Source organism: Octopus sinensis, linkage group LG3 (assembly GCF_006345805.1).
Source record: "Octopus sinensis linkage group LG3, ASM634580v1, whole genome shotgun sequence".
NCBI lineage: Eukaryota > Metazoa > Mollusca > Cephalopoda > Octopoda > Octopodidae > Octopus > Octopus sinensis.
In genome coordinates, this window is record NC_042999.1 from 101,693,424 (window position 1) to 101,705,791 (window position 12,368).

Consider the following 12,368-nt stretch of genomic DNA (forward strand, 5'->3'; position numbering starts at 1 on the left):
CACTCTCTCATACAATATTACCTCTCATAACTCTCTACCATAAAAATATTGGAAAAAATTTAGTATTTTTTCAGATATTGATAAAATTTGTTGGACCTATTTGCATGCCATCGGCCATCAAAGCTATGGAAACTTAGTGCATTCCATAAAGGCAACGAGCTGGCAGAAACATTAGCGAGCCGGGCAAAATGCTTAGCAGTATTTCGTCTGCCATTACGTTCTGAGTTCAAATTCTGCCAAGGTCAACTTTGCCTCTCCTCCTTTTAGGGTCGATAAATTAAGTACCAGACACACACTGGGGTCGATGTAATCAACTTAATCCCTTTGTCTGTCCTTGTTTGTCCCCTCTATGTTTAGCCCCTTGTGGGCAATAAAGAAATAGGAAACTTAGTGCATTCCAACTGCATGAGAATAGATTTGACAAATTTTATTATTACCTTAAAAAATACTAATTCTTCTCTCTAAAAAAGTTTTTTTCTTAATCCTAACATTTTGGAAAAAATATTTCTCTAAATATTATAACTATTTCCAAAAGTAATTTCCAAAATAAACATTTTGAAAAAATCTAACACTTGCTTCATAATGTTCAGAACTGAAATCCGTATTGAACTTACTCTCTCATGCCGCCAGAGCTATGGAAACTAAGCGCACTTCAACTGCATAAAAATAGATTCAACTAATTTTATTATTACCTTAAAAAATACTAAAAATACTAAATTTCAAACATCTTTATCGTCAAATATATTTAGAGCAATTCCAAACCATAAAAATCGCACTTTAAAATATTGTTTAGCGACAGTGATGTAATTTTCCTTCAAACTACAAACCGGAGTTTATCTATGTACCAGCTACTACAAATAATTATTTGTATGAAAAGTAAGGCCCTACATATATCAAATTGTCTTTAAATTAAATGGCATCAGAAGAATTATCGTTGAACTTTTAAAAGGTGAGTTTATTGTTGCCTACAGCCAGCTATATGTTGTTCAAGAGTAGGGAATGGAAACAAGCTACTTGTACTGACCCTGCATAGGAAAACAAAAAATGTTGTTTATCATACAGTTTTGCAATAAGTTCCAAATCAACAAATTATATCATTGTTTTGATGAAAATTGTTCATTGCTTGAAATAAAATTCAAGTTCAATAAAATTTAATATGTACTCAATGCATGAAGTGTCATTGTTGGGCCCACTGAAGAGCCCTCTACAGGGGCTAGCTTTCAAGCCAGTATATAATATATGTATAATACATATAATCATCATTATCATGTAACATCCACTTTTCCATGCTCATATGGGTTAGATGGGAATTTTTTTAAAAACAAATTTTGTACAGCCAGATGCCCTTCTTATTGCCGACCTCCACTTGTGTCCAAGCTTTCATGTATTCAGATAAGTTTGTATGTTGTGAAAGAAAAGAAGAATTTGACATTTTGGAATTAACTCTTTGTCAGAGAGAGATGGAACAAATTAATTTCATTCCCAAACTATCAGATTCCTTTTCTTCTTGCCACATACAAATTTCTCAAACACCTGAACCACACAATATGATTTTTTTACCAACAGAAGCTATCACCTTTTTACCTTTTTTTTTTTTTTTTTTTTTTTGTTACTTAATATTCATTTTGTTTGTTTTTTATGCTTGCATGGATGGATGGTCATTATTGAGGAATTAATTTACAGCTGTATGCTTTTCTTTTTGCTCTTATCTGCTTTACCCGAAGAGATTTCTTTTTATTCTACTTCTCTTCAAAAGTACAGAGCCACAGGATGATTTGTAATATATTATTATCTACTACATGTATATATATTCTACAATTGTGTTTGATAAGCATATGATTGGCATAAACAGATTTGTAGTTTGATAAAGGAATAGTGTATTGTATGTTCAATGAAAAAAGAAAAGAAAAAATGCCTTATAGTCTATACTGCTGGTTTAATTAAATATTATATTGTATCAATCAAAAACATAATGTATGAGTTTAATAATAAAAACATTTTTGCCTTTCTTTCCATTTCAGAACCAAACAAAGTAAATTCACACAGCAATGACAATGAGAAACAAATGCTTGAAACAACCAATCTAAACAAATTAATGAATCTCAGAAAAACTTCTGAAGTAAATAATATAATTACATTACATATTTCTAAAATATGAAAACATATTTATCATCATAAAAAGCTTAGTATGAGACTATCATCCAATGTGTTGTTGCTATTATTATCAACATTATTATTATGAAGATGGCGAGATGGCAGAACTGTTAGTATGCCAGATAAAATGCTTAGTAGCATTTTACCCATCTTTATGATCTGAGTTCAAATTCCACCAATATTGACTTTGCCTTTCACCCTTTCAGGGTTGATAAAATGAATACCAGTTGAGCACTGGGGTCAATGTAACCAACTTATTCCCTCCACTGAAACTGCTGGCCTTGTGCCAAAATTTGAAATTATCATTATTATTATCATTACTACTACAACTACTACTTAGGCAGTGAGCTAGCAGAATCGTTAGCATGCCAGGCAAAATGCTTAGCGGCATTTTGTCCATCTTTATATTCTTAGTTCAGGTTCCGCCATGGTCGACTTTGCCTTTCATCCTTTCAGGATCAACGAATAAATACCAGTTATGCACTGGGATCGATGCAGTTGACTAGCCTTCTCCCCAAAAATTTTGGGCCTTGTGCCTAGTACAAGTATCATACCAAACTGACCAGAACTTGTATGTTTTTAAAAAGTTTCTCTGAGATAAAGTATTACAGCTATTGCCATTCTGCATGATAAATGTTATATTCATCAGTATTTTAAACTAATGCTATCTCAAATGCATATACCAAATTGATTTTAGCTTAACTAGCTTTTGCCAAATCAGTGAATGTTTTGTTTTCTGATTTCTTTATTAGATTGAATATTTCAACTTAGCTCAGAATGTCCAAGGGTGTTTTGCCACTGAGGAAACCAAATCAGGCTGAAACACCATATCTGATAATCTACTGACAATATTCTGAATGAGCTCTCTTTTCTAATACACAAATCTCTTTGAGAAGTTTCTCTGAGACAAAATATTTATTGGTGATCATTCTGTATTTGTATACACATTATTATTTTAATCTAGTACTGATTCAACTGCATCTAATATATTTTAGCCATGCTTGCATGGATCAGATAAGAGTATGTTGGTGCAAAGTTATCTGTGGCTGGATGTTTTTCTTGCCACCAACTTCTACATGAGGTTACAATCTCCCAAACATACACACACACACATATAAATGAATATATGTGTGTATAATGTGTTGTAATTTACCTCCAATTCTGTTGTATTTTAGGCAACTTCTCATATCCTTGCTTAAATTGAGTTAAAATATTACTGATATTTAATTTACAATTTCATCTTCTGTAGCTCTTTCTCTGTTGTAACACCAAAATTATTACATTTGCAGTGTGACGTTGACAACCTGTCACAGCTTGTTGTAATCAGAGTGAAGGAAAATATGAAAGATCCTGAATTTCTAATCAGAACTAGCATTAAAGGAATTAATACACCTGATTTGCTTCATTTTCAGGTTTGTAGCCTTTATTTCTTTTTTTGATATCATCATTCCATTTTTGTTATACCCAGAGGCACCCAAGATACATGACCACTGACCACAGTAACTATTTTAAACTATGATATCAATTATTGTCATGTGTCCCTAGATATATGCTGCAAAACACCGCTTACCCAACTGATGTCAGTCACTTATTTTGCCTACTCCACTGTTGATTTGATTAAAAGTAGAAATGACATTTAGCTATAAACAAGTATTTTCTCAACAGGTACATACTAGAGTGTTACCTGTTATATGATGGCTAACATTGGAAGTATACTTATGCCACTATGGTCAATATCAGGAAGTATGGCACCTGTGCAATGATTATTATTTAACTTTTATCAAATTTCTTGATATTTATTTATGCAAAATAATGAAATGGATATTAATTTTCAAAAGAAAAATATTTATTACCATAAAATTAAATAACACAAATTTCTCATTTCTATAACCATCATTTACTCCCTCTCCTCCCTCTATGATTCTTTCTCCTTCATTGTGCATGTGTGTACAGCATTCCTTTACTCATTGCCTAATAACTGCACTCATCCTACACTTCTTATGATAACTCTCTCCATATCTCTCTTTTACGCTCTCTTCCCCTCTCTCTGTATGATGTAAAGCTTGATTAGAAAAATCATCAAACATACCAACCAACTGACCAACGTTTATATTAGCTATTATTATACAGAGATCTCTAAATTATTGTAAGAGTCATATTGACCAGGACTTTAAATTTTGCCTGATGGCTTATTCAGCCATTTTGACCAAACAAAGCAAAACTTGAAGGGAGAGATTTAAAGTCCTAGTCAACATGAATTTGACAATAAATTTGACTCTACCTTCAGTGTATCAAGCTCCCTACCCATCAGTAAATGTTCTGTTTTTATTCTTTAACTTACTTTAAAATAATAACATCAATTTGATATTTATCTGTGTAAATTATCAAGAACCCTCTCACCTGTATTAGCATGGAAAACGAATAAACACAGTAAAGGAAATTGGTAAATTGGTGACAGTCAAATTGTATTATTAGCTGAAATATCAACTCATTCATTACATTCACTTTGAACTAGGTTTCACAGCCTTTTTCCCCCCATTCTGTCATCAGTGCCATAGCTTTTTAAGTTATTGGTGTGTTGTTGTTTAGTTTCATGTCAAACTTGATTGGACAGGCCTAGGGTCAAAGGCAGTCCAGACATAACCATTCCATCTGTTTTCTATATCAGGGACTACATAGTGCAATGTATTTTTCCTTTTCTTTTTATTTTAAGACAACAGGGACATTTGGAAGCTATTTCTAGTAGGTTTACTGACTGGGTAGAGGCCAAGTTCGACATCTCATTAAGTAGAATTGTAACCTGTTGTCAACCAAGCTACCCACATATAACACACTAACACCGTTATAGAAGATTGATAAAAATCATCTTAATTATGTCATAGTTAAGAGAATGGAAACAAATAACTTATATTACACATCCAACAGAGCATGCTAGTTCTATTTCTTTCCAGTCTTTTCAGTCCTCTGAATTCAAGGCCCATGTTTCACCACCATGCAAACATTGCACTTCACATAAGTGTTGTACAATCTGCCCTTCACTTTGCAGGAAAAGACTTTTGTTACCAGGAGATTGATAAAATATATTACATGTCATTGATTGCACATAATATTCAGCAAATAAACATCAACAGATGAGTTAATGAGGGAGCCTCAACATGCTAAAGATAGCAACCAAATTTCCCTCTGATCACACCCTACAGTCAGGATATGATTTAAAATAGGAATGACATCGTGAATAATGTAATCCCTGACAGTCTGTTTCTGAAGAAAATAAAGATGGTCATGAAATGCCATTTGATTTTAAGTTTGCTCATTCGGAGTTGACAAAGGACTAATAAAGAAAAACTGTCATTTGTGAAACCATTCATATACAAACACTGCTGATTATTATTGCCTTTGTAGAAAGAAAATCTTGTTGAATAATTTTTTTTTTTTTACAGACTTTAAAACAAGTTCTCATCGTTGGAAGCAACATACAGACGTCTCTGCAGCTTTTTAATTTTGCCAAGGATTTTAAGTTAATCAAACTTGCTAATGTGGTAGGTATTGTGTTTGATTCTTCTTTTTTTTTTCTTTCTTTTTTTCTCCTTTTTTTTTTTTGCATTGTTTAAAAGAAATATTCTTTACCAGTTCCTTGATTAATTTTTTTTTCTTTTTAACAAATAAAATTGTAAAAGAGCTATTCCTTTTATTTAGATAACTGTCTTTTATATAGGCACACAGGCAAAATCACAGAAATGTAAATTGAATTTATGATTTTTTTTCTGATTTTTTCCTTAAATGACACTGATGGTGAAACTAAATAAAAAGAAATATCAACAGCTAGAAATCAAAACTAAGCTAGTGACTTCACTTGTGAGGTTACTTCTGCATGTATCTTTATTATAATGTGATTTATTATTGAGCTGGTAGAACCGTTAATGCAGTGAACAAAGTGTTCAGTGGCTTTTCTTCTGGCTCTTTGCAGTTTAAGTTTAAATCTGCTAATTTCAACTTTGCTTTACATCCTTTCAGAGTTAATAAACTAAAGTACCAGTCAAGTGTTGGGTTCAATATAATCAACTGACCCCATCCCCCAAAAAATTTCAGGCCTAGTGCCTTAGGTAGAGCGAATTATTATTAGATTACTGGATTAGCAGAATCATAAATATGTCAAACAAATTGACTTGTGGTATTTCCTCCAGCTCTTTACCTTCTAGGTTCAAATCCTGCCAAGCCAACTTTGCCTTTCGTACTTTCAGGGTTGATAAAAGGAAGCTGATGATATAGACTTCATATTGTTTAACTCTTTAGCATTTGGATTACCCTGTCAAATGTAATTCTTATTTGATGTCATTGCTTTGAACTGAACTAACCATGCATTATCTTGTAGTTTTGAGATTCTGGTGATGTGAATGTTATTTTTAGAATGACATTGTAGGGTAGGTATATAAAGCTGGATTTGGCTGGCTTGAGCATTGAACAAGTAGAATAATATTTCGGGTGGATATGGCCAGTTTAAATGCTAAAGGGTTAAATTAAAAACATGGTGAATTGGCAGAATTCTTAGGGCATCAGAGAAATTACTTTACAGTATACTTGAGCAAATGTATTATTCTACTATAGCCCAAAGCTAACCAATACCTTACAAGGGAATTTGGTCAATGGAAATTGTGGCAGGATATGGGATACAAATGTTTTTTGTTTTTTTTTTATAGTGAGACATGGAATTGTGAAAAAATGTTTACCTTTCCTCAGCCTACCCAAACCAATCGCTCCTGCCAAGTGTACTGTGTGAAGACTTTGCTACAGTATAGTGTTATTCTGTGATAAAATATTTTTAGAAATATTGTTTTTATCCAACTACTGATGGAGCCTATGTTTTTTAGGAAAGTTATTGTGGAACCCTAGGAAAAATAGGTTGTGAAACACTGGAATAATGTTTCCCACAAAATGCCTGGTGTAATTTGTGCCTATGTTAAAAATCATTACTGTTAGCTATGTTGTATCATCAAAAGATGGATCTTTGGATTCACTTGTAACACATTCCTACTGATTAAAGTTTCTTATGTAAAATTATGACAGTTTAATTTAAATAATGAACAATTTAAAATGACACTTTTCTTTGAAAGAACCAAATTATTAATATGATCGTATATTTCATATGCATGTATAGAAATGCACAATGGAGTATGTAAGTAGTATAAGTTTTAGCTAGCACTGCAATTTGTAAGTAAATGTGTATATGTGTGGAGATAAGTCAAATTGTTATTAAAAATATATGTAACACCTACCAAATGCTACATTTTTTTTTTATTTGTCCACTCACTATATATAGACATGGTAATCAAATAAAGAATAAGAATTATATCCATTTAATACTTTATTTACTTACATACATTTCAAATGACTCAATGTACTGTATCCACAACATATACACTTAATTGATTAATTAATCAACCAATTTATGGAGCAATCATCTCACAAACCATTCTCATCATAGCTCAAAAACATCTGTTAAATTTTTAGAAGACAGTCACAAGCAAAATTAGTGAAGAAGATAACTGATAACAAACATATCAGACTCCCTCTCGTTGTTTATTATCCCTATGGTTTATATTTTTGGGAGGTATTGATATTATCAAACTTTAAGAAAAACCTTTATGAATAATAAAGTGTTTAATGTCTATATTAGTCAGTCTGTTTAAGGGGAGAAGGAAGTTTGGTATCTAAAGTCAGTTGAGTGCAATCCTGCATTCAGTAAACAACCGAAGGTAATAAATTGTCTCACTAAAAATTTTTTTTAATTTAATTTTTATAGCTATTAAATCAAATTCCATTTTTAAAAAAAGCATTAAAAAATTAGATTAAACTGAATTACATTAGGTGTGATAATTATGGACTCAGTATTGGAAAGACAGATTGAAATTAGAAAGAGTTAGGAAAGGAACGCTTATACTATTTTTTTTATGGAACAACATAGCCATTTCAGATTTTTACAAACTTGGGGCATACATTAATAATGTTTCCCTTATTCTACTAATTAAAAAGTAGGCACAAGACTAACTCAATCACAAATTGCAAAAAAGCATTCAGTTAAGAATCGTATGTCAAAATGTATAGATTCAACATGTAAAAAAAAAAATTGTTTAAAAGTGTTAATTTAAAATGTCTTATTGCAGAAATGTTGCTTCTTGTCTAAATTAATTGTGAATGTGATAGCCTTCATTGAATTATGTGTCACTTCTTTGTAGGAACTTGAAACCCACAGTCGTCCAAAAGGTGTTTGCAGTCTTCCACCAGAGCTTTCCACAAACAGCAGTAATGGTAACATGTTAATCATGCTAGGTAAACGCTCAGAGACAAACCCTTCCATTTTCTCCACCTCCACAGAATCTAAGTATGAACTGTGGTTGCAGTGCTTTTCACTGGACAATGCACAAAGTAAGTTGATTTATTATTTTATTTCTAACAGAGATGGATTAACCCTTTCATTACTATATTTCTGTTGAAATACACTGCCTTTTTCTCAATTAATTTTGAAAGTAATTTTTTAAAATATTAAACTAATGCTGACATTATTCATCTGGGGGTTTGGAACATAAATTAACATGAAATTTTAATGGAAATTTTAAATTAGATTACTTTAAAATGTGAAATTTTTATCAGGACCGAGGGCAGTTTCTGGCAAGTTGGTATCTAAAGGGTTAAACACAAAGAAGTGTGTTTGTATCTTTGGTGTAATACAAGTTATATTGGTTGTTATTATTGAGCCCCAAGTCAACCATATTCAAGCAGAACTATGATTAAATGTCTTCCACCCATGACCATCACATTTATATGTATATCAGTGTATCCTTTATTTAAAACAGTGTGATGTGATTTGAGTGAAATTTGACTTCTACTTCATGATGGGTGTTTGCTTTAAAAAAGATATGCTTCTAACAAACTAAGCTTGCAACATGGTATCAGTAACCAGTTGTAGCATATTTCTTTATAATTATGCTACTTTTATGTTTAGATCTGATTAGGAAATACACTATTTTGTCATGCTCTTTTATCTACTAAATTGTCCAGCTACTTAGTGACCTTCTCATTATTACTTCTGCTTGTATAATGAAGTTTATGTTTCGCAGATGATGTCTATTAAGATTGAAACATGTCTAGTGTTGTCTCCCATATTTGCTGGAAATATTAAAATAATATTTGTCATTAAGCTAATATTGTCTTTTCTTTCTTTTTACATAAGCACTTCTAGCTATAGTTTAAAGCTCTCTACATTAAAATATATTAAGATAAAACATTTGACTGTCACCCTAATATACAAGATAGATAATTTTATACACAAACTGGTAACAAGGTATCCTATAATTAATTACATGTTAAAATTATCATATGCATATTTTTTTGTTTTCATATTCTCTTGAACTTTTTTATATTTCATGATTTGAAATATTAATCCTCCCACTTGTATATATTGGGTCATCCCATAAATAAAGCAGTTTTTTCAATTGCATGAACTAAAAGTCAGAGAGGGTGGGATAAACTACCTGCATCAACTTGCTGTAAAAGCAGGTAGTAATTTTACCTTGTGCTTATTCTTAGTGCAAGTTTTGAAGAGTGCAGTTCGATTTTAACAGTTATTTTTTCAAAACTATAATGGAAGTGAAAAAGCAGCATATTTTGCTTCATGAGTTCAATAGAGGCAACAATGCAACAGAAAGTGTGAGGAATATTAATGCAGTAAATGGGGATCAGACAATAAGTGTAGACCATTCTCGGTGGTGGTTCCAGAAATTCCAAGCCAGAAGCTACAGCCTAGAAGACAAGCCTCATCCTGGAAAATCTGTAGAGCTCGATGAGGATGATGTCCTGCAAACCCTAGTGGAACAAAATCCCATCATAACTGTTGAGGAACTAGCAGAGAAGCTTAGATTTGGTCATTCAACCATTCATCAACATCTGCGTGCCATCGGAAAAGTCAGCAAATTGGGTCAGTGGATTCCTCACAAACTTTCCAAGTGTAATCGCGCACAGAGAGTGAATCTGTGCTCTACTTTGCTGTCACATCACGAATGAACCTTTTTTGGACAAAATAGTGAATGGCGACAAGAAATGGGTTCCCAAACCAAACGATAACAAAGGAGATCTACTGTGAGCAGCTTGAGTGGCTTAAGTCAGTGCTAGAAGAAAAACAACCATCTTTGGTTTCAAGATGAAAAGTGTTCTTCCATCAGGATAATGCTCGGCAACATACAGCAAGGATGACATTCCAATGACTTGAGCAGTTTGAATGGGAAATGATGCCTCAGCCACCATATTCACCAGATATTGCCCCATCTGATTATCATTTATTCCGCAATCTTCAAAATCATTTAGATGGGGGTGAAAAATATGAATTCTGTAGACAAGATCAGAACAGTCCTGGAGAAGTATTTTTCATCATGGACAAGTGAATTTTGGAAAAGGGGCCTTGCAAGTCTACCAGATAGATGGAAGAGCATTGTAGAAAATGAAGGAGAGTATATTTTAGATTAAAAAAAATTTTTTTTATCTTAATTTTGAAAAATAAAAGAACTATAAAAAAAACTGCATTATTTATGGGATGACCCAATATTCTTTTATTTTTTTACAAGTTTCAGTCATTTGACTGTGGCCATGCTGGAGCACTAGCTTTAGTTGAACAACTCAACCCCAGAACTTATTTTTTGTAAGCCTAGTACTTACTCTATCGGTCTCTTTTGCCGAACTGCTAAGTTATGGGCATGTAAACACACCAACATCAGTTGTCAAGCGATGGGGGAGGGAGGGCAAACAGAAACACACAAATATATGATGGGCTTCTTTCAGTTTCCGTCTACCAAATCCAATCACAAGGCTTTGGTCAGCCCAAGGCTACAATAGAAGATACTTGCCCAAGCTGCCACACAGTGGGATTGAACCCAGAATCATGTGGTTGGAAGCAAGCTTCTTACCACACCTGCCCCTGTATATTTGTAAATGTTTAGAAACGTTTTATGCCATGTTTACATATATGTTCTTGAGCACTAATATCATTTATCTCTTGACCCAACATATCCAACTACCAGAAGATTAGCTGCCTCTATTTTTGCCCCATTCATTTGATTGCTTAAGTGTATGTTCTGTTACCTTAGAAATTATCCAATCCAGGAAGTTGACATTTTTATACCTTTGTTTACAACTCACTACATCCACTCCTTACTTGTCTCTGAACCCCTGCTACTGTGTAACTCTCTTATACCCCTTTCCTCCACTCCACATCATATTCTTATTTCAGACATTTGACTGCGGCCATGCTGGAGCACCGCCTTTAGTCGAGCAACTCGACCCCGGGACTTATTCTTTGTAAGCCCAGTACTTATTTTATCGGTCTCTTTTGCCGAACCGCTAAGTGACGGAGACATAAACACACCAGCATCGGTTGTCAAGCAATGCTAGGGAGACAAATACAGACACACAAACACACACGCACATATATATATATATATATACATATATACAACGGGCTTCTGTCAGTTTCTGTCTACCAAATCCACTCACAAGGCTTTGGTCGGCCCGAGGCTATTATAGAAGACACTTGCCCAAGGTGCCACGTAGTGGGACTGAACCCGGAACCATGTGGTTGGTATGCAAGCTACTTACCACACACCCACTCCTGCACCTATATATTCACCTTCTTGCAAACTTGGTACACCCTGATATCTTCTCACCACCATCTTTTCTCTATAGTAAGACACCTGTTCCTAACACATTTAAGCCTCTTAACACTTGGTGCAAAGCCACATCCTGCACTCTGATTCAGTCAAGAGGTCTTGTTTTGCAAATTAGTGAGCGACCTCATTAGTGCTGGTGCTACAGAAAAAAGCACCAATACACTCTGTGAAGTGGTTCACATTAGGAAGGGCATAAAAAAAAGCAAGGATTTATACAAACAAATGAAATTTAAGTAGAAATATATTTACACACAATTACTTTCAGATGTTGGGCACTTAGAGTATAAACATTCTTATATACTTTATACCATTTTATCTTGTAGCTTCAAGATTCCGATGATATTTTTTTTTTTTTAGAATGACATTGTAGGGTAGGTATGAGAAGCCAAATCTAGATGGTTTGAACATAAAACAAGGTAGAACATTTGGGTCAGATATGACAAGTTTAAATGCTAAAGGGTTAAGGTGGGCTTCAATGATTTGGCTGCTATTTCTTGCTGG

General features: G+C 33.3%; 1 protein-coding gene across 2 annotated transcripts in view; it reads left to right on the forward strand.

The window, feature by feature from the left end:
• The window catches only part of LOC115209800 (WD repeat and coiled-coil-containing protein), a 99,734-nt gene that overhangs the window by 69,708 nt on the left and 17,658 nt on the right, over positions 1–12,368 (forward strand). For both annotated transcript variants that reach the window (XM_029778348.2, XM_036501204.1), the window contains exons 8-11: positions 2,022–2,119; positions 3,444–3,566; positions 5,595–5,693; positions 8,388–8,577. In XM_029778348.2, the coding sequence (XP_029634208.1) occupies positions 2,022–2,119; positions 3,444–3,566; positions 5,595–5,693; positions 8,388–8,577 (510 nt within the window). The remainder of the gene's footprint in view (positions 1–2,021; positions 2,120–3,443; positions 3,567–5,594; positions 5,694–8,387; positions 8,578–12,368) is intronic.